Genomic DNA, 22,973 nt, shown 5'->3' with positions numbered 1-22,973 from the left:
TTTTGAATATCCAATTACTGCTGTTTCTGATTTCCTAATCATTTTTACTACCTTTGACCTACTTTGTCTACCATGGAAGTATTTAGCATTTAAGTGACCAATTGCTTCTCTTGTACATTGCAGGTGTCCTATGGTTGTCAGTAGTATCTGAGGTGTTATACATCATGCTGTTAGTCGTCGGATTCAGCCTTATGTGCCTCGAGCTCTTTCATTCAAGCAGTGTAATAGATGGGCTCAAGTTAAATGCCTTTGCTGCTGTCTTCACCGTGCTTTCAGGTATGAGTGTTCCTTTCCCTTTTTGCCATAAGAATGGGACAAATCAAAATGCTAAAACTCTGAAGGGATAAAAACTGGGGGCTACAAGACTCTTTTATCTCCTCTGAACTATCACACTTTCACTGTGAACTGGGAGCTGGAGCAGCATAATAAATTCACCTCTTGCCAGGAAGAAGTAAAAAAGCACAGCTCTGATTTCACAATGGCAATGCAGTAATTAGCCTCTCCCATACCCTGCCCAGCCACTACCAGGGTCTCAGCCTCCTTCTTCAGCAACATCATTTTGATAATGTGATAAGAAATGAGAAATATATTGTGATGAAAATCCTTTTTTCTGTGTTAATCCTAAGAGCATATGAGGGCTTGACACTCCAAACCAAAGAAAGATGTTTATCTTGTTCATCGGCAAAACTGAGAATGAAAAGGATTCCAGTAATCACGCTTAAGAGAAATCCCAAGAGTAAGTTTGGGACAAGTATATCCTTCAGAACAACTGGTTCAGACTGTTTTCATGCTCTGTCTGTGCCTGAAGCCTTTCAGTGTATGAACTTAAGGAGTTCACTTGTCTAAAAGTTATCAGATCTAACCACGTAATGAAGGACCACTTCACTTCTACACTGGCTCAGAGCTCTGCTTCCCAGGATTTATACAAGCAACTAGCCACAGCTGGCTTTTGTGAGCACACCTGGATGGACTTCTCTGGCAGATAGAACATCTGAATTAAGAGAATTTTGTTTTGGTGTGTTTCAAGCTGAAAGACATCATAACATGCAATGCACATTTCTGTGAAGGAGCGTCAATCTTCAGGACCGCCTCAAACTGAAATGCAGTTAGTGATATAAAACTTGGATCAGAAGCGAATCTGAGAGGACAAAAAAAAGTCTGCTAAAAACTGCCAAAGCATAATTTTCTGGTTCAGATGTCACTCCCAACCCTGTTCCCATTAGGCAGAAGAAGTCATAAGTGCCAGCTTCAATTTGATCCCTGTGTTCCAGCAGCCCTTGTTCACGACCTCCTACTCACCTGAGTCAATGGACTGTCATCTTGGCCTCCCACTCAGCAAACGGGCTGAACATTGCTGAAACATCCATCTAAGTTCTGTAGGAAAGAAAAGAACAGAACAGCCTTGCTGTAGTTAGTCCTGGCTGTGCCAAACCTCCTGGTGACTGAGTGACAATGACATGCCTCAGGGTAGTCTGTAATATTTTATCAAAGTTGAAAAGTTACTGGCAGAAATTATAGGAACAGCAAAGCACCAATTTTTAACATCAATATCATACCTATCAGCTGGAGAAAAATCCATTTACTTAAGAAGTACAACAAGCTCCCAATGAATTCTGGAAATTAAATGTAGCCAGAAACAGGGAAGGTGTGCAGCAGCATGCTGTGCTCCTGCGAGGCCTCCCACCCTGCTGAAATCCCAGTTCTGCCTGTGGGATCTGCTCTTTCCTCCTCCTGACTACCCAGTGTGTCACACCGACATGAAGCAGCTGAGCAATTCCCTGCAGTTTTCTGTAATAAAATATCTTCGTTCAGCCTGTGCAGCAGTTTGTAGCAAATATAAATTTTGTCTTGCTGAAGGTCCTGCTTAACATACCTGCAACAGAAACACATAATTCCCCTGGCTGCCTGCCCCGGAATTGCCCTACATCATTCCACATGTGTGATGTGAGACTAATGAAGTGCTTTTGATTCTGGAAGTAAGCAGGAGTCAAGTTTAGAAGAGCCAAAATTTGGGTCTAGGGGAGAGAAAATTGGGATCTGCCACCTGGAGGAAAGGCACAGTGAAAAAACATGAATGGTCTGAGACATCAGGTGATTTCAACTAAGGGGCAAAGTGTAATACACCTTGCTGGGGCAGAACATCCATATTACAAAGTGTCTGGAGCTGTTGCTGCAGCATGGGGTGCTTTGTAACATCTGTAGGAAAATGGACGGTCCTGCCTTACTCTCAGCTAACTGCTTGACCTTATGCTTTTGGTGAGCTCAGCTGCACTGCTCAGTACTTAAGCAGCTGTATCTCTAGCTATTGTAGCTAGAAAGTTCTCCAAGCATCAGAGCTGCTTTTTTGCCACCAGTTCTTGAAAAGTGACGTTTGCTTTCCCTCAGTGGGACGTCTAGATGTAAAAAATACAGGCAGATTTTTCTGCTGAAGAGCCATGCTGGTGGTAATGTACCCTATGACTTGCCTGCAGCTCTGCTCTTTAGCATCACGGGGAGCACAGTGCCTGTAATACACTGCCTGATCTTCCAGCTGCACTTCTCTCAGCAAAATACAGTTGCGCCACAATGCAAGCATCATCAAAAGTATTCCTATGATTGTCTCATCACACATTACTAAGAATGCTGTTAACTTTCTTGTGTAACATCCAAGCGTTTTATAAGTGCACAAATTTACATATCTATCAATTATTCAGCCAAAATATAGTTCTGTTTGGAACTGACACATCCACCCTAGCATTGCCTACAAAAGCGTCTCTTCTCTTTCTCTCACCTGAGGCCTGTCTGGGTCAGGCTGTGAGATGCCATCTGGGTGGCAATCCCCTGTTTTGCAGCAGCAAGGTTGGTGGTGATGCTGACTGTGCCATATTTCCTTCAGTGGTTTTCTTTAACTTTTCTCTTAATTGAGGTTTCAGTACGATGTAAAATAGCGAGCTCTCAGTCAAACCTTTCCTCTGCACGCACCTCCGCAGGAGAACAGGAGACATGAAAATACAGCAAAGCCTGCAGCGGAGCTTTCAGAGCACTTCCAACAGCAGCTGTCTCAAGAACTGTAAAAAAAAATTCAGCTGTTCTGCTCTCTGCTTCTCAGGTCTCTTGGGGATGGTGGCACACATGATGTATACTCAAGTGTTCCAAGTGACAGTCAGCCTCGGGCCAGAGGACTGGAGGCCACATTCATGGGACTATGGATGGTCCTTCTGGTGAGTGTCACCACCTCTTAGTATCTTTTCATTTCTGAGTTGGTCCATCAACCTGTTGGGTGACAGTACATGTCATCTCAAATTGCCAGGAACATGCATGTGAATTTCCAGCTGCCAAAACACTACGAGCAAAACTCCACCATGGCCATACTATCATTGAAGTGTTAGAGGACAGTTATCAGTAACTGTGCAGCAGCAGCTGTGCATATCAGCAGGTACACAGCATTTCTAAATAAACAGCAGCCACAATTACCAACGCAGATTGAGCACTCTCATTAAAGTTCAATTTAGGTACATAATTACCGTGGCATTTCAAAGAGTTTTAGGGGGGTTTTGTTGTTGTTATAATTAATGTCTTTGTTGAACCCTACAGTGCAATTTTTGACACAGCTGCAGAGGAATGCATAGCACTCCTAGCACCATGGTCATTCCCTGAGTCATGGGAGGTTTGGAACAATAGACATTTAGGAGAATTGTTGTTTTATATATATTATATATATATTTGAAACTTTCCCATTATCTTTGAAAATTACATAAAAATAGTTTGGTCAAGATGTACCAACTGCATTACATCATTTGCAAGTTTCTAAGAAGCTTGATAAGAAAAGGAGAATGCGGAGAATAAAAAGACAAACACTGCAGACAACATTCACATCCCTCCAGAAGCATCATCCTCTTTGTATGGCTAATGGGGAAAATACTTGAGTTTTTCTTTCATTTCTGAATATATTGCATCATTTTAATTCCACTTCAAAGCTCAGACAACAATCTTTGCAAACACCAATAAATGAATACAAATACATCTTACACACAGCACTGCAGGGAGTTATTAGTCTGTCCTCTCCTCAGTAGACCGTGTTTCATGAGAGGACTTATAAACATTTTAGTAACGTATCATTAAATATAAACAACATTTTTTTAAAAGCGCACCTTATTAACTGTATTAATGGTAAATATTCCTTATTGCATACAATAATGAGCTTATAAAATTATTATAAGTGTTTATAACATATATAATAATAATCATTGTATATTTATTAATATAATTAAACAGTAATGCTTGCTATCTGTTTTTAGTAATCATGAGAGAACTAAACATTCAGACTGTTGCTAAACATCTTGCATGACAAATCAGAGTATTCTCTTTCATCCCGTGCAAGACAAGAGGCACCATGCCATCAGAGGCTCATAGGTTCTGTATGGCATCCTGGTAAACCACCTGCTAGAGCACAGAGAATTGCAACAGCACTGGAAGGAGCCATGGCTAAGAACCACAGGGCACGAATGGAGATCCAGGCTGTCGTTCACTTTCCATGTAACAATGGGAAAACTATTTCTCCCGTAACTTTATTTCTGCTCTATCAAATGGGAATGATAATTACACTTCCCAAAGTGAGGAATAGCTGCTTGTGTCACAGGGTTCGCAGTGTGGCCTTTGGTCCATGTTACCTTACCTCATTTTCCCAAGCCCTTGACAAAGGCACAAGTCAGGAGTGGAGCAGGATGTCCTGCAGGCAGCGAATTTCAGCAGGCCGGAGGATCAATGGATGTCCAAGCATGGCCCCTCCAGAAACTAAACAAATGCACAAGTTGGAGCTGTTTGAGCCACAAACCAAGCACAGCCCTAAGCTGAGCCACCAGAGGCAGTGCAGATGCAATCCCACTACACTTGATCCACAGCTGGCATGGAGGCACTGCTGCTAAAGAGGTCTCTGCTAAGGTAGGATGCAACTCGGCACCCTTTACATTTAAATTTAACCAGGGTCCGTACAAGCTAAAATATATCAGTCATAAATGTCTTGTGATGATGATTTGCTAAATGCCAAACCTGAGGTCACAACCAGGGTCTTTGTTCTGCATTTCCTTCTCTGAACCTTTCAGTATTTCTGAGTTAATAATTAGAAATTATCACAAGCCTTTAAGAAAAAATAAGTGTCTCCATATATTATTCACCAGGCACTAAGCAGGCACAGTGAAGCGTGTGGTTTCAGCTGGCTTCTTCCTTGAAATCAATTAGGAGACCAGCTGGAAATATTTGGGGATGTTGGAAATTCTCCACACACTGTTTGAAGCCACTTGCAAGGCTTCCCTGTGCCTGCGATTCTGGACACACACAACACAAGTTTCCTTCCCGCTTCTCAACACAACCACGAGCACCCTAACAAAGCTTCATCCCCTTAGGAGTCCCTGCACTTCTTTCTCGTCTGGTTGCATCTGGCAGACAGGTTCAAAAATCCCAAGGAAAAAGCTGCCTCTACACACTTCATTGCCACGGGAGTCCCTAAAGGACTGTTGTTCTGCACTGAATTTTGAAGTCACTGAAATGAGACATTTCTGTTTACTTGAACCATTTTTTCCCCCAGATTTTTCAGTTCATGAATACGTGTTCTTCGCTTAATTTTTAACGAAGAACTGTTTCCTTGTCTGCAGAACATATGCAGAATGGGAAAACAGTTCATGCTGAGGGCTCTGTTTATAATGTTTATTTATGAGGTAATGCTATTGTGCTGTTTTTTCTTTCCTGCATAATTTATAACAGTGTTAAAATTGGTTACAGAAAAGATGAAAGAAAGGAGCAGGTTAAACGTGTAGCTGACAGATAATTAAGTTAATCTAAGTTTGTTAAAAATTCAATGTGAACAACACATACCTGGAGCTGATGGGCTGAATGCAATGTCCAGGGGAGCCTGAACATGGATAATTTCTGCAAACAAAAGGAGTTCTTCATGCTAGAAGCCCCATGCTAACATTGCTGATCCAGCCTGGCACCGCCACGGTCACTTTATTTCCACTTCCTTCTCCTGCTGTCTCCCCGTGTTCCTGGTTGTCACTTGCATATGCACACCATGGGCTGCCCAAGGCTGACTAGCACTGCCTGCATGCTTGGGTCACAGCCTCAGGTTGGGGCTCTCTACAAAACGCAACTGTTGTCTTCTGCTCTGGTTGGGCTTTTGGAGACTGGATGTAAGCTGGGAATGCTAGAAATGACCCTGACGCAGGAACAGCATAAAGATATTAACCTGATGAAAGTAAAATGGAGTAGAAACCACCCGTCAAGTTGTGTTGGGAGTTAGTGTCCATGCTCTCTGAGGAATTATAGTTTTCTGCACAGCTCCTTCCAGGAATTCCATACTGCATTTAGCACTTGCCTGCTAGTATCTGAAACACTGCAAAGAGAAATCAAGACATGCTGGAATTTTGTCAGAGTGCCCAGAGTGTTAAGATTAGCACTCTTCCATATGGTTCCCGATGGGATCGAAGCTGTGCCCAGCCCTTAGCTCAGCATCCTGCCAGCGTGACTGAGCATGTGCCAGAGGTCGCTGGAGGTAAGATGAGGAGAATGGGTTTGTCACTGCTGACTTACCTGCCCGGTCGCATCCTGTGTGTGTGTGTGTCTCTTGGCTTCAGAAACATAACATGAGCTACTGTCTTAACCCAGCTGTCTGCTGGTTTCTCTCTCCACAGTCTGGCATGGGGTTCTTTCACCTGCTGCATGGCGGCCTCCGTTACTACCTTGAACTCTTACACTAAGACTGTCATTGAGTTCAGACACAAGCGCAAAATCTTTGAGCAGGGCTTTCGAGAAGAACAGAACTTCCTAGACCAGGAAGCCATCAAGTACTTCAGAGAAAGGTCAGTGCAGACAGCCTCTCGATCAGTGGAGGCTTTCATGGACTCTGCTAGTCTCAGAAAATCCAGGCATGTGGGGAAATTCCCGGAGATACCTGGTGAAGATGCGTGTTAAAGAGACAAAAGATCCTACATGGTCCATTTTTTTTTCTTAAATTTTGTGATGTCCCAGTGCCTGCTTGTTCTCCTCTACTCATTAAGACACAAGGCTGACCAGTCCTTACAGCATGCATCTAATTCACAGAAATTCATACGAAGCTGTATTGCAAATGCAAGCAGATATTCCTTCCCTGAATGAGGTGAAACTGGGGGGGTATAGAAAATGTTACAGCTGTCCTTTCTCAGAGTGTGTAATAGGTAATGCCTTAAAATCCCTAATAGCTGCTGAGATATATTCCAATCACCACTGGCGTTGCCATCTTCCACACTCACATGCTACAACTCATCCTGAACTCCTCCTCACAAAATCGTGCATCTGTCACATTGCAGTGCTATGCTCCTCTGCATACACACCCACATTTCCACCCACACTGCTGCCAAGGTCCTGGATTCACTTCAGATCTTGGCTGGGCTCTGAAAACCCACAAATGCTCCTTTGCTCTGCCCCCGAGCACAGCCTGTCCCTGTGTACTTCCCACCCCACAGCTGCTGTCCTTGCACACTGAGCCCATCATCATTAACGGCCCATCGGCATGCACTGCACACATCTGCAGACCTGGGTGGCTCTTTAGAGCCAACTGCTCAGTAACCAGCTGGTCCTGACCACAAAGATCTAAGTTCCGTATTCAGCTCTTTTCTTGATCAGTATGACAAGAGGAGTGCTACCAGCAACAGCTCTCACAGGTATTTTCCACTTCTTAAGAGTTACTTCCAGTCCTTCAGATGAGACCTATCACTCTGCTCTGCATTTCACCCCTGTATATTCCTGCTGCACGCTCAACACCCCAGTAGTGCCACCTCCTCCCCAGCAGTGAGAGGGCTACAGGGCAGAGGTACAAACACAGTCTATGTTCAATCTTGGCATATGCACTGCTCTTCCCTTCTCATGCACAACTGGCCTCTCACACACTCTTTGGCCTCCTATGTGATTCCATGTTTGGTCCATGACACACTAATCATGCCTTCCCTTTCACTTCCCCTGCACTTCTAGATACACAAAGACTTTCCCCATACACATATACACACCTATCAGCAGCAACCTTCACCTCACTGCTTGCTCATCACAACCATCTGTGTTAAATGTCATTCTCCTTTCCAAAGAACACTGTGGTCAGTCTACTGTCAGCCAAGCCCTGTGCCCTGAGTGCTGTTAGCCAGCTTGCTTTTCTTGCTTTTACCAGTGCAGTCAGTCACACCTTGTGCTTGTCACTGATGGGGTTGTGCCTGAGAACACAGCCCATGTGAGCCATTGGAGCAATTCCACTTGCTGGAAGCAGATCAACCGCTCTGAGGGTGCTGACATGTGTCACATAACTTAGTTTATTGCTTGTGCAATAATTATTTGAGAAAAAGCATAGAAAAGACCTTAAACTTTGTAGGATCCCTCTGAAGGGCACTGGGGGTTCACAACTAGAGCATAGGTATGTTAGAAAGTAGGCTAATTTACTGTGAGTTGTGTAACTTTCTTCTTAGCTGAAGCAGCTGCACTGAGATACTTGCTGTCCTTCTTTGACAAGAAGCTTAAGGCTGTACTTAAAGCAGCAGAATGTGAAGAATACAAAAACACTGATCTCAGACAACAGGAAAGGTGAGAGAGGCTCCTTAGGGGACCTCCATGGAACATGGAGCTGCTAAGTTCAGAGAATCCTCACCAAAAGCCTGTTGCTGGAATCAACATAGAAGTATTTTGGGTAAAACATACCTAATGAGCATTTGTTCTTCTGACCAAAGCAGCAGGTTCTCAGAGGTGGAAGAACATGACTGGGAAGCTTTGAGGAGACAGGAAAGCTGGCAGGATCAGACATCTCAGCAGCAAATTGAGGAGTTCTCCTGAGCAGGAAGAATGAGAGAGCTTGCTGCTTATAACATTGCTTTGGTTAGTCGACCTTAAATAGTCCGTGTTGATACAATTGATCCTCTGTCAGATCTTGAGTTTTCACTCTACCTTTCAAACAATCTTGGAAGGACCATAGAAATGACCCAACCAACCGTGAGTTTCTTAATTTTGCATTTAGAGATGGCAATTAACTTTTAAAAACTCTTCACATGAAATGAATATACACAGGAAAGGGGAAGGGATCACCCTGTGCCTTTGGGGAACACCAAGAGAGGGGAGAACGGTCAGCGGAATTACTGAACTGAGAATTACAGATGGGAGACCAGCAGGATCGTAAGCAACAGAGTGTATTTTGTCACATTGAGAGGTGCTAAGGAAACTTGATAAAATATCACCACTGCCATTTCTGGAACAGGAACTAAAGACATTAACTGAACAGAGGACTGTAACCCTTTTCATCCCACACCTGCACTGTGTGGTTTGACTTGGATTCTTCCTGCATTCACACCAACACACCAGACGAGCAGGTCTTAGTCCACAGTAGCAGTAAGCTGAATGCAGCACTACAGGTTTGTCTCACTCCTCTTGGGAGCAAGGTTTCATTTTGCCTTTGCTACTAGTAGGGTATTTAACACACATGGCCAAGAAAAAAAGAGAGAGGTGCTACCTTAGCCAGTATAAATTCATGTTTGTTAACTCTCCTTTTATATATATGTCACTCAAAACGAGCTCCATACTAGGCAACACATGTAGGAACAGTCTGTTCCTTGTGAATGCTCTGTGTACTGGTCAGGGATGCTCTGAATTTCATGTTTTTTGTCTCTACCACTTGCTCTATGGCAGGACTGTATATTTTGTTCACTCCTTCTGGCTTCTTTGCTCATTTTGAGTCTGTGTGAACAATTCACTTGTTGCTCATCCTCCATTCTTCTTTGCACACGTGTGACAAACACAGCCCAAGCACGGCGTGTTTCCAAAGGGAAATCACACCACATGCACATAACAGCTGCAGCAGACAACTGAAGGTCCCTCAATGGACCCCCGAAATGAAGCTGCTTCTTCTCATAATATAGCCAAACACACACATGCATGGCATCCATCCTCTTCCCACCCATGCAAGGAGACACACATGCCCTGACCACACATGCAGCCCTCAGTCCAGCTGTCACCTCTCATGCAGAATGAGCATCTCTGCCACATCCCCACTCACACTGCAGTGAAATCTCACAGACCCCTCCGCAAACCCATCTCAGCTGCCAATGCCTCACATTTCTGTACTGGTAATTACAGCATTCTTGCAATGTTTTTAATTAGCAAGTTGTTGATACTTGAGCTCAGATTCCCTGTCAACTAATGTGCTTCGTGATTACGATGTTTGGGTGTTGTTTTGTTTTGTTTTTTGCATTATATCTGTTGTGTCTGAATATGTAACAAGTGCAGAGACAGCATTACCATGGAAGAGATCTAGAGCTGGGCAGCAATACAGGCATTTATTTGTTTGTTTTTTAAATGCTAGGGCACTTTCAGTGAGCACCAGCACTGTGATCAGGGTGTACTGTGAATGCAGCAGTGCTGCAGCACCAATTAGCAGCACAGTGTTTCTGGATTCTTTGTGTCACCAGGGAAGTGCTGGCGGCTCCAGCAAGGACGTGACTTCCTCTGGCTTTGATCTTCCTTTGCACAAACAGAAATTAACTTAGATTCTCCTTCCTTCCTGGGCATATATCCAGGCATATTTTTCCTTCCCTCCTACTCCTGCATCTCCACGTTCCTTTTCAAACCTTATAAATAAAGCCCTCCAGCCCTTCTCCCTTGCATTTCTGCATATCACTTCCCTCTTCCTTGCATGTTTCTCTGCCTCAGTTCACATTCAGCACCCAACATACACACACAGTTAGCCCCCACATTGAAATGACTCAGTGCAATGGACAGTTTTCTAAGAGGAAATTATTTTTTTGTGAAAGTTAAAGTCTTAATGTTAGCTGCAATTCATCATTTTGGGAGACAGGGGAAAAAAAAAAAGAGTCACCTCCATTTTGGCTTGGGGTCCCTTTCAACCCAAGCCATTCTATGATGATTCGTTGGAACATATGTTTATAGGCCCCTGCTCCCACATATGAAGAAGTCTGTATTACAAAAGATAATTGACAATAAAACAGCACTGATCTTCCAAGTGCTTTGTCAATCACAGCACCACTGTATTGCATTTGATTTTTACCACATATAACTGCATTACCTTCTCAAGAGGACCCCCTAAAATACCACCAGAAGAATCACCAGCCACACATTAGATGAAAGAGCTGTGATGTTCCCTTGAGAGCTCCTAACTCAAGAAGCATGCACACATTCTCCCCCACACAGGGGATAAGACACATCAACACATGGCTCCCAGCCCTGACACCTGATCCACCTCAGCTATGGTGAACACAACACAGACCTTTAAAGCTCCAGAGAGGAAGATCAGAAGCGAAGGAACAGTAGAGGCTTTTAGATGAGAGTATGCAAGAACTGGAGCCTAGGGTGAAGGATGGAGGGGCTGAAAGGGTGGAAACCACATTCAGGTGGGTTCTGCATGGAGCAGGACAAGCACTACCCAAAATAAGGAATAAGAGGTTACTGAAATGATATGAATAAACATGAATGAGCCACTGACCTCTTCTACTGTTGAAACGAGGAGGAAGAGGAGCAGCTTTTGAAACGTATCCAGGCCTGGTCAGGCTGTGGGAGAGGTGCTGAGTCCCACTGGCAGTGCAGCCACTGCAGAGTCAGCCATCCTGGCACCGTGGCACAAAGGCCCCAGTCTGACATCCAACTTCTGCTCCTGTGAAGCATTGTAAATCTCACTTACTAATGACCTCAGCCAACATACAAATTTATCGAGTAAATCTGGAAAGTTCAGCCTTCCACAGTGAATTCATCCATAGCACTGTAACTGCCAACTTGCAGCTGTCCATCTACACCCTCTGTGGCACTCAGCTGGTCTCACAGTGTTTTCCTTGCTATCTGAGCCCTTATTCTGATCTGCAAAACCAGTGAAACTTCAGGCAGATGCTGCTGGTGACATTCTAACTTGAGCTGAGCACAGACACTGATTCCAGTGCAGAAATCTTGTCTCTGCAGGGCTAGAAAATGCAGTTTTGAAATACTGGGAGTAGTTTGAAACAGATGCCAGAACCGAAAGTACTACTGCAGAAGTAATAAATCAGGACTGTTCCTAGCTCTGAGAATCAGAACTCGTCCACTCATCATTTATAGGCGCTATTTTTTCCCTTTTGTTCATTTCTTTCATGCACCTTAATCAGACCTTTCTTCCTCTAACTTCATTGTGCTCACATAAAAATGCTGTCCAAAGATACACTCACTTCTTGCTCTGACTTCTAACTGGTTCACCTATATATTTCAACAAGTTTTAATCTGCTGACCTACAGCACCTCCCCTTTACATTGTCAGTATCTTCTGTTACGGACACCAATAAGAATTTCAAATCTAGCTATTCACCTTTGATTAGCACACAAGGATAAGTGTAACATTCTGCCTTAGATTTACACTGCACTTCATTCTGCAGCACAAAAAGGTTCATCCACAGAGCTGTTCCCTCTGGAAAATTACCCAGACTAGCATTTAAATGGTGTAGAACTAGCAACCTATCCACTTCAACACACATGTGCACAACACAATGTTGTTAGCCCCTGATGCATCCTAAAAAGTAAAAGAATGGGAGAGAAGCAGCCCTGAGCCCCTCATTTCTATTCCCCATGGCCTCTTTACATAGCTTTCCCCATAGAGGGGCAAAGCTGATGGAACTGAGTCCTTCCTGAGACCATTACAATCTCCATAGTGGGCCTGGCTGGCTATAGATGGAGGAGCCCAGGTATGTTGCCCCCTTATTTATTTTGACCCTTCCATTCCTTCCATTTCTGTAAATTTGGGAGCAGCCTTTGTTTCTGTTAAAGGTGCTACTTCTATATTCTCTTTTCCAGGACTGAGGAGGAGAGGGCTGAGGCTGGGGACCTGAGGTTACAGTGCCTCCATAGCTGCTCCCCAAATAGTAAGTGACCATGGCTCTGGATACAACCGATGCACAATGGCTTGTACTGTCCCCACAACCGGTTTCTTGGGGTTGAGAACAAGGTTTGGAGTAGGAAGCTCTGTAAACAGAGGTTCGTAACTTTCCCAGACAGTGCTGCCCAAACGATAATCAACTAGTATGTGAACAGTACAAAACTCTCAAGGATTCAATTGAAGACGTATCTATACCCTATAATTTTATGCTGTCTCAAGAAGCTGTGATTTCATAGTAGTTTAAAGATATGCTATAATTTACACCTGTATAGGTTTCATTATCACTACCCTTCTTCATCTATATTTATCACAAATTCATGATGATGCATGCTATTGAATATAAAAGTGACTGAAGGCAGCTTTAATAGACAATAGCACTAGTATAATAAATGCCTTTTTTTTTTTTCCACTTCTATTAATCTTTACTCTGAAGATTGTTATGCTTTTATCCAGCATTCACAAAAAAGTAATCTTACTTTAAGCTCCAGGAATCAATGGTTCGTTCAATGCATGGAGCAATATTGGTGGATGGTTCCTGTCCTACTCTGAATATTATATTTTGCCTTTACTCTCCAGGAAAGATGTGTTGTGTCTCCATCAATTTCCTTGCAAAGAAAGCAAGCGATTCTTCATACAGCAGGAGGCGAGTTGGGAAAATGACTTGCTTAGCAGAGCTCTAAGATTAACTGTGCACCAATAAAAATTGGAAACCTCATGGCATTTTGTTGCTCTTGGCTTTCTGAGATGCACATCTCAGCCACATACAGAAGTCAGGTGTTCACAAGCCTAGAAATTGATGGTGCTGCTTTGTATCAGACCTGCTGGAACTGCTCTCCGGTGGTCTCCACACAGGCTCCCATTAGCACTTCTCCCAAGCTTGTTTTGCCATCAGCACAGTTGGTAACTCTTGCTCCTTAAGATTCCACGGCACTTGTAAACCTTTCCTTAGGCAGATCCACATCCTTCATTTTCACAGGCCTGAAAAAATCCATTGGTATGGAATTGACAAAGTCATATTTCTTAAGAAAATTCTCTACCTACCAAGCTACCAACTGGTGCTCAAATGTGTTTATTTCATTAAGGAGATTGTCCAAAGGTGGGTTGGTTTTGTTTCCAGTTTTGATTTTTATGAAGAACAAATAACAACCCTTGATCTCATTAGGTGTTCCAAAGAATAGAACCAACTGGTTCTATGCCCAGCCCTGCCCCGGTGCTTCTCTCACAGTACACACAGCTGCCTCAGTAGGTGTACTGACTGCTCTCTAAAAGCAAAACGTAGATGAGAAGTCAGGTACCTCAATCATCGGTTGTGCTTCACTCCATCTGATCATGCCAGTGTCCTGAACTACAGCCAATTACTACTGAAAGCAAACATGGAAAATTACATTTACTGCTGCTATTATTGCTTAGTACTTCAAAGGTAACATTATACAAAATGCTAAAAAAAAAAAACAAAAACCCTATCAGCTAACCAGGCAACGCTTTGCTCTGATTTGTGAAGATCATCACAGCATTTCGGTTAAAAGAGACACAGAATAGAGCAAAACCCTGACAGAAAAGTTGATGCAAAATCCAGTCAGAAATTCTCTTCTTTCTTTTGCCCATCATCACAGCCTGCTAATATAGGAGTAGATACAAATCCAACATCATTCCCAAGCCACTAAAAGTTCCCTTTCTTTCCTCCTGCTACCTTACCCTCCAGTATTTCCCCAAAATATCCCAGTTCCCTGTTTTTGAGGGATACTGCAGGATAAACTTCAGACTCACTCCTTCCTTTGCCTGGCAAGAGTGTTTGTTTGTTTTTTTCCCCTCTCTAAAGTGCATCTTTCTGGTTACTAATGAGTTGCAGATATCCAATCAAGCTCATTATATTAGCTGCATAAGAGGTACCATGCAGCACTGCAGCAAGAGAATCAGTGATGAGGCTTGCAACCCCCTTGAGATAGGCAAGCATCATAATTTCTACTGAAAAACAGACAGGCAGCAATGAGATGACATCTCCAGTGTCACAAACAGGAGATACCCCAGCATCACACTTACCTTTCTAGGCACTCTTCTTTAGTCTTGGTAAGTGGGCTATCGTGGAATTTGAGTTTCTGAAGTGCAGCCTGGGGACAGGTTCTGCACTTGAAAAAAATCTAACTTTGTATGTACTTTGTGAACAAGGAAGCACTAAATCCAGAGGTAGGCAGTCAAGTCACAAAATAAGAGAGAAAACAGGAGAATGAGTATTTATTGCTAACATTACCTTCTAATTTTTGTACCGATTCTGATGCATTTGTCTTGTGGCAGTGGCAAGGGGCTCCAAGGACAGGCCTGTTGCTTTGGTGAGAAGGCAGCATTGCAAAGGACTCAGGACCAGCAGAGAACGTTAATGTCAGGAGCACAGCACAAGAAGTGCCTTGCTAAAGCCACACCAGCCCCAGAGGCCTGCCTCTATTTAGGAAGAGGACATTTCACTATGACCAAGTCTTCTGCACAGGACAACCTGCATCGCACTAGCAGAGGAAATGTCAGCAACATCTGATATTCCAGCTCTTGACACAAAGGTTGTCCTGTCCCAGTAGGACAGAAAGAGGTAGAACCAGGAGTTATTTCCTGCTGTTTCCTTCACCTGGCATTCCCTGGAGGACTTGCCAGCTGGCCTCACTTAGAAGTGCTCCAAGGATGTTCTTATTTGGACCAAACAGCATATTAAGAACGTTCACACATTCTCCGGACCCATTCTTTCTCCTGTCCTTCCATGATGACAAAATAAAACATTTGGTCCTTCTTGAGAGATAAGGGCTTTTACCGAGTGCCACTATAGAGCAAAACACTAGAGCATATACATAAAAGATTGAAAGCACAGGGCTGAGCAGCTGCAGAAGACAAACAGCCACCGGACAGGAAACTTCAGAAGAGAAATATTAAGGGCTGAGAGCAGCCCACAAGCAGTGCAGTAGCACAAAGGGCTTCTGGCAGCCCAGGCTGCAGCAAGAGCTCAGGCTGCCCTGCCGGTGGGGCTGGAAGTTTGGGAAAGTGGCCATCAGCTATTCATCTCTCAGAAGCTCAGAGAAGCCTTGATCAGGGTAGTGCAATAGCCAGTCTTGAAAACAACACATTAAACCATGTAATGTCCAGCACTACACTGTAAGTTTCCCTTAACAGGGTTTAAGCTTTGCAGAGCTGGGCTAAGAACAGTGCTGGGGAGTTGATCCGTAAGCTGGTATCCTCTGTTCTTCCCAGATCTGCTTCCTCTGCAAACATTCAGCGCTGGCACTTACTCATCTAAGTATCCCCAGTCATATCTTGCTCATAACAGACTTACTCTTTCTACTGCAAATGTCTATATGCTCTTAGTCTCCTATTTGCTGTCCATTTGGACCTTCCAAGCCCCAACTTTCCCTGTCAGATGCACAGTCACTATACAAAAAAGAAATCAGAATATTTTGTTGTTGTCCTGCAGTTGTCATCAAAAAATGCTCAGTTATTACACTCCAGGCATCCCCTATATCCGATGTATGACATCTCTATGTTCACTCCACTTCCACTCTCTCCTTCAGCCTCCCCCCAAATCACTGGGCATTAAAACAACAAGCCTGCTGCTCAGGGTCTGCAGGAAAGGCAGGCGAGGTACAGAGAGCAGAGGTAGGACATGGAACAGGAAGAGGCAGGAGAAATGTCACAGAGGACAAGGAGGGGGTCTGTGTGCTGGCAGAGCTGGAGAAGAGTCAGGTAGCTCAGAAAAGCCACGAGCTTAGCAGGAGAGAGAATATTTTCCATTTTACTGCTCACTGTTTGTGATTGAAAGCCTTGGTTGTTATTTGAGGCAGATTAACCCAGAGCCCAGAACAGTACCTTTTCTTGTAGAAAACTGAAAGCCTGTTCAAAATCAAATTGGCATTAAAAAAATACAATCTAGTCACTGTTTGGGCAGTGTGGGCGTTTTTAAGAGGGTCACCTGACTGATAGAAGGCCTTGAAAAAAGCAGTTTGTTCTCCTACCACCACCCTGCATTCCCAGGGTCCACCCCACAGCTCTTCTACCATCCTCGCACCCCTGCCTGTCTACAATAAGCTTTGCACAACCAGCTTCACCATAAAACAGCGTTTTGGTTTTTTTTTTCTAATTAAATAAGGCTACCACAACTCTTAATTTAAAATATGGTGGAAATGATTCACAAAAATCTGTTGCTTTTTCTTAGTTGCAGGAGCCACAGGAGGAAGATAGTGCTGGGTTTGCAGGAAACTTCAGTACATTTCCAAATTCAGTGCTGCAAAAAGTACATTGCACAAGCTCAGCTGGAGAGGGCAAGGCACAGACGGCAGGCAAGGTCACTCTAACAACAGGGAACATGCTTGATATGCTGAGCAGCACAAGGCTGGGAGAAGGCAGACAACAAGGGCTTGATGCGTTTGAAATGTTGCTCAAAGTTGAGTCAAGGATTATCCTTGTGGAGGCACATGACAGCTGCAATCACCCTCCTATTTCATGTCAGCATTGATTTCAGCTCTGAGTCCTGCAATTGTTCCTGTAATTTATTCAGTTCATAGTGATTCACTACATGAAAAAAAATCCCCTCTGATAAAGCACTGTGGTTATAGAGCTATGATTTGGGCTTGCTACGCTGAAAGCAAAGGGGATTTCACTCCTGTCTTCAGACAAACCCGTGTGCACTAGGAAGCTCCAAGTAAGAGGTCTCAGTTGTGTCTTCATTTGCCTCCGCCAAAATTCAGACTGACATTTTGCTATAACAAACTTCAGATTTCTTCCTAGGCCATGATTCTGTTTCCATGATCAGCACGATGGTAAATACAAATTCAGTCCCGTGTTCAGCACTGGGCCAGGGGAAATTGAAGGATGTCAAAGTAAAACTAAGGGATAGTTTGTCATACCTGTTCTTTCCTGCAGTGAAAGGAGATAGTTTCGTGTAGAAAAATCCATGAAATCAGTTACAAAACTTGCTTTCTATCACTCTAGTAAATATCTTTCCATAAACATGCCATCTCCTACAGTTAATGCAGGACTTAAGAAAAAAAAAAACAAACCAAAATGAAACAAAGCAAAAGAAAACCCAGTGATAAAATCAGAGTATATCCCAAGTTGGAAGGGATGCATAAGGTCCAATCAGCCCTGCCTAATACTGCTAATAATAGTAAGTACTTCAAACCATATAGGCACCCAAACAGTATTTCAACTACAGTGCGTGTTGCATTTCTCATAATGTGTAGGCAAAGGTTCATTTCATGTTCAGACAGTTTTACACCATATTTGAGGACAAATACACAACAAAGAAAGCTGCACCACATATCTCAGTTGGCTTAAAACAACGTTTGCTATTTTCAGAATAAGTTTCTTTCACTTTTCCACAGCAAAACGTATTTTCTGATCATGGGGTTTTGTAGTGAAGAAAGTAAAGTGCCAGTGACCCGAATCAAAGCCATGAGTCAACACATTTGAAAAACCTGTCCTGGAGTTTATTCTGTAAAATGACTGGAATTATCCTTTGAACTCACAGGATTGTCAGAGTTGCTGCGTATCATCCTGCATTTCAGCTGCAGATACCTTTCCAGCTGAATAAAGAATGAAAGTATTAAGTCCAAAGTTGGGAGATCTGAAGAAATGTCTTCTTCAGCCCCGTCAGAAAATGAGCAGTAGAGCAGTATAGAAAAATCCAGTGTTCTTCAAAAGCACCTGAAAAGGTTTCACTTTTCAGATCCTCAGGTAGTTGTTTAAGGATGGAGCTATTCAGAACACCCAAACACTGAAGGCCAAAAATAATATATTCTCTTTAACGCTGCCCTGAAGAGAATTTGTTCAAGCAAGTCCAACTACTAAAAATGCTTTAACTTCGATAGCAAATAAACCCCAACTTTAGAATTGGTAAAAGGTGGTCACTTTTAGGAATTATCTATTACAGCACTTGTAAAACGTGTTTGCACGTGAGTAAGGAACCTAGAGGGACATCCTGGGCTGTCTCAAAAAAGATACACGACAAGTAGGAAGGAGGAACTAAGCATTGGAACCCACCTGTGAAGCTGGGAAGCCTTCCTCTCTGGGTTTGGTTTTGGAGAATACAGTTTTGAAGCTGTTTAAAGTGTCTGCCCATTAATGACGGCACATCAATCACAAGAACAGGAAAAGCTGGTGTCTCCATTTTACTTAAGTCGTAATTTCTTCAATAAAAGGAACGATGTCATTGATGATGCCTAAGTAATGGCAAGACCCCGGGACTGATTTCAGCCCTAGGCCGCTGGCTGAGCCTTCTCTACTAAGGATTCCAGCCCTTTTATGCTATATACAGCTTGTGGGCAGGAGCTAGCCCCAGAAAAAATACTGTTAACCAACCAGGAAACATTTTATACAAGGAAAGAGGTCATGGGGTATACATGAAGGGGTAGGACAGTGGTGGGTGGGGAGCAGTGAGCCTGCAAAAAACATCCGTGCTTCCCCAGATTCGTGTTTCTTCCAGCTACATCAAGGCTTCTTTTTTTTCCTGACATCTGTGGCCCATTCAGAGCTTTGCCAGTTCACCTCCAGCACCTTGTTCCGGGCATGCCACGTTCTCCATTGACATCTGAATGGGCACTCATGTGCAGCAGGAGTTCCCACCACCCTCTCTTCTGCTGTGCTGGATGAGGGCTGGCCCTGGCAGGAAGAATCCTGCTGTACCACCCAGCTGCTGCCATTTTGTGTCTTCAGCATCTTTAATGACCCCACTGAGAACATCTTTCCAACCCCTGTTCAGCCAGTATTTGAAAGCAAAGACTTCTGCAGAAGGATGCTTCTCCTGACATGAGCAGTCTATTTTTCTCCCATGCTTTTTATACAAGTCACATTATTCTGCCTTTTGGGGGGGCTCTGTTTTTGTTTAGTTGCTCTATTTAGTTGCTCCAGTTGCTCTGCTGTTCCAGTTACAAAAAAAAAAAAATCTAAATTTGATTTAAAATTGTTATTATGCTCTGATCTAGCAAATGTCTTGTTTCAGTAGCCCTAGTGAAGCCAGTAGGTGTGAGGTGCGCTCTGTAGGGTCTTAGAAGTTGGAGTTCAGTTGCATCCAATCCTGAGAAAGGTGTAGGCAGAAGTGAGCACACAGTTCAGACCACTGGTACTAGCAAAAAAAAGACTTCTTCACAGCAGCCAGGAGGGAAGAGCAGGAAACAACATTCAGGAGAGGAGGTCTGGCATCCCATGCCATTGGCATTTTGAGCACCTGAAAGCCCGACATACAGTGTACAGTTCAGGGTGGAGAGACAAGTTCTTAGCACTCCGCGCTCTGTAAGTGTCCTATAACATCACTACAGGAACAACGATGTCACTCTGTGCAGTTCTTCTATTTTTATCTTCTCTGTTTATTCATCCTGTAATTCACTGGGCAAACAACTAGCAGGAGCGTAAAGCACACAGGACCAAGGTGAAGGCCTCTCTTCACTCTTTGTAAGGATGATCAAGGGCAGGCAATGTGGCAACCTGCAAGCCAGCTTCATCTCCTTGCATTCTTACAGAATTTGTCACAATCAACATCCCAGCAACTTTCTGCCTTCCTTGTCCTTTCCCAAATACCAAATGCTGGCTTCTCACTGAGCTGTACGACTTTGAAATGGAGAACACTGATGTGCCAGTGATTACTGATGATAGCTGACGATAGCTTAGCTGGCACCCAGGAGGATCTGGTCCTCAATTTATGTGCCTTATTCTTAAATATTCTCAAAACTCTTGGTTATCCGAAACAAAGGATTTTATACTGAGATGAGAAGCAAATCAGGCTATGGGAAAACGTGGTTATGAGAAATAGACCTAAGATTGTCTCAGAATAGAACTGAAATTGCTCTAAGTGATTAGCCCTGTCCAGATGAAAAAGTGTGTTTTTGTCTTTCCTCAGGGCTTCACAACACCCAGCTCTAAATGTCACTAGCACACAGAGGAACAGGAGTGACCATAATACTCAGAAAATACCCCCATTTGCTATGTCAAGCTCTTCTAGCAACATATCAAGCAGCTCTTCACTTTCATCAGAACCAACATGCCAGATCTCCACGGTTCAGGATCAAGCCCAGCTGGACATTGTTTCCATCTCTAGGTTGGCCCCAGGAGAATCACCAAGCCCTCAACCATTTGAGCAAAGAAAAAAAAGCTTAGCAATATCATGTTCCAGCCAACTCAGTACAAGGACTCCTCCAGCATCTTGCCCAGCCAGCCCCAGGCTCAGTCTAACACCCAGCTCAGCCAAGCCTCGGCAATACTCGGACTCCTCTCAGGCCAGTCCAGGGACCAATGCTGCTTCCTTCTATGCCCTCTGTCCTCAAACAGCACACAGCTTGGAAGCTTCAGCATCAGATTATACATTGACCCCAACCAGGAAAAGCACAAGGCCTCCAACAACGACTCCTGAAGATAGTTCCCAATCTCCTGGCTCTTTTAAAACTGGATTAAGAACTATAGGAAAGGGGTTTCAATCACATCTGGAAGATCCTGATCATGAAAGGTATGTATCCAGACTACACACATTTAAGCCCTCAAATGATTATCAAACAATTTAAATATCTTGTATATTTACACGTTTCCAGTGGTTTTGGATGTGGTTTTTTTTTCCCTATAATTACCTTATACTTCCACAATGTCCTGCAAAAAAAAAAACAACATTTTCCAATCATTTATTTAGCTGGCTGGATGTGAATGAAGATCACGCCCAAGCCAGGTCGTCACCCTGAGCTCTTTGCACAGGGCTGATTAAACACGGCCCTCATCTCCTTTCAAGTGAGAAATCATCTCTCCCCACATTCTTTACAGCCACCTAGCAAGCAAAACTACCACAGTACAGCTCAGCATCATTACAGTTGAGCCATAGAATCATTAAGGTAGGAAAAGACTTCTCAGCTCACCATATCCAACCCCAGCCCGCCCTACCATGCTCACTGACCACATCCCTCAGTGCCACATCCCAGCATTTCTGGAGTACCTCCAGGGACAGCGACTCCCCCATCTCTCTGGGCAGCAGTGCCAGCACATCACTGCTGTTTCTTAGAAGAAACTGTCCTTTATATCCAACCTGAACCTCACCCTAGTGCTATTTGAGGCCATTACCTCTCATTTTAAATTACATGATCAGGACCCCAACCCCTGCAGCAGCATAGAAAATATTCTGCTCTTAGGAAGTCTGAGAAATAAGGGCTGGAGATGGCAATCAGTGACATGGTAGCTGCCTCCCATCCCAAACCTCAGGTTCCATACTCCGGCCCCATGCGAGTCAGACTGATTTCACCCTACTGAGCCTCTGAGTTCCACACTGTGTCCACCACTTCTCTTGGCAGGAGATTTGTAACCACAGAGGAATTCCAAGCCATGGAGAAAGAACTAGAAGATGTAAAAGATGAACTGAAATGCTTGAAGTGGAAAGTGAGACACATTGGTGAGACTGTGCAGCCCCTGGCAGAAGACAGCAAGCGCTACAACGGCTACACCCTGACAGAGCTCAAGGCAATGGTGCAATCTGAGGAAGATCCTTACAAAGCTGCACACAAAATCCTGACTGCACTCTTCAGTGATGTGTACTTGCTGCAGCACTCGGCCACCGAACAGGCAAGCAACGCCAGATCTCTGCCCAGGCCCCAAATAGACCCAGAGTTGTACACAGTGTATTGTGACATTCTGAAAAGCATATTCCCTGGAATTAGCAGCCAGACCTTGAGGGAACAGACACAACACGTGCAGAAAAGCACCCAGAAAGAAGCGCAATAACATCAGAGCCCACAAAACCTTCTGCAAAGTGAGAAGTCCCTTATGACTTTTGAGCAGTGGACTGTGGCGTGTACTGCTGGTTGAGTCTATCCCTTCTAGGAACGAATCATCGTAACACCTTGGTGAGCTCTGAGCCCTTCACATCACCTGATGAGACAGGGTGGGAAGACATTCTGCATACTTACCACATTTTAGAGAAAAATGCCCCCTTAGTGTCTCTTTCTATCTTTCAATATTTGGATGTTTCCTTGTTTCCAGCAACTACAAATGCTGCAAAAAGAATTGAAACAAGGCATCGTGTGCTCAAGCAAGGGCCTCCCCAACCCCAAACAGACCTACCAACCAACCAGCATCTGGGTAGTTTC

The 22,973-nt window shown here is 43.8% G+C and overlaps 1 protein-coding gene across 2 annotated transcripts in view; it reads left to right on the top strand.

Annotated features, from left to right (window-relative positions):
- Positions 1-22,973, top strand: part of GSG1L (GSG1 like) — a 57,528-nt gene extending 34,555 nt beyond the window's left edge. The window contains exons 3-7 of one of the 2 annotated variants that reach the window (XM_048961774.1): positions 124-276; positions 3,089-3,200; positions 6,666-6,833; positions 20,753-21,355; positions 22,182-22,973. In XM_048961774.1, coding sequence (XP_048817731.1) covers positions 124-276; positions 3,089-3,200; positions 6,666-6,833; positions 20,753-21,355; positions 22,182-22,608 — 1,463 coding nt within the window. In that variant the 3' untranslated portion in view covers positions 22,609-22,973. The remainder of the gene's footprint in view (positions 1-123; positions 277-3,088; positions 3,201-6,665; positions 6,834-20,752; positions 21,356-22,181) is intronic. The other variant, XM_048961775.1, reaches the window with a different exon arrangement.

The sequence above is a fragment of the Lagopus muta genome, chromosome 15 (assembly GCF_023343835.1).
Source record: "Lagopus muta isolate bLagMut1 chromosome 15, bLagMut1 primary, whole genome shotgun sequence".
Taxonomy (NCBI): domain Eukaryota; kingdom Metazoa; phylum Chordata; class Aves; order Galliformes; family Phasianidae; genus Lagopus; species Lagopus muta.
Note: the sequence above shows the minus strand (reverse complement) of the source record. Positions and strands in the feature narration are given on the sequence as shown.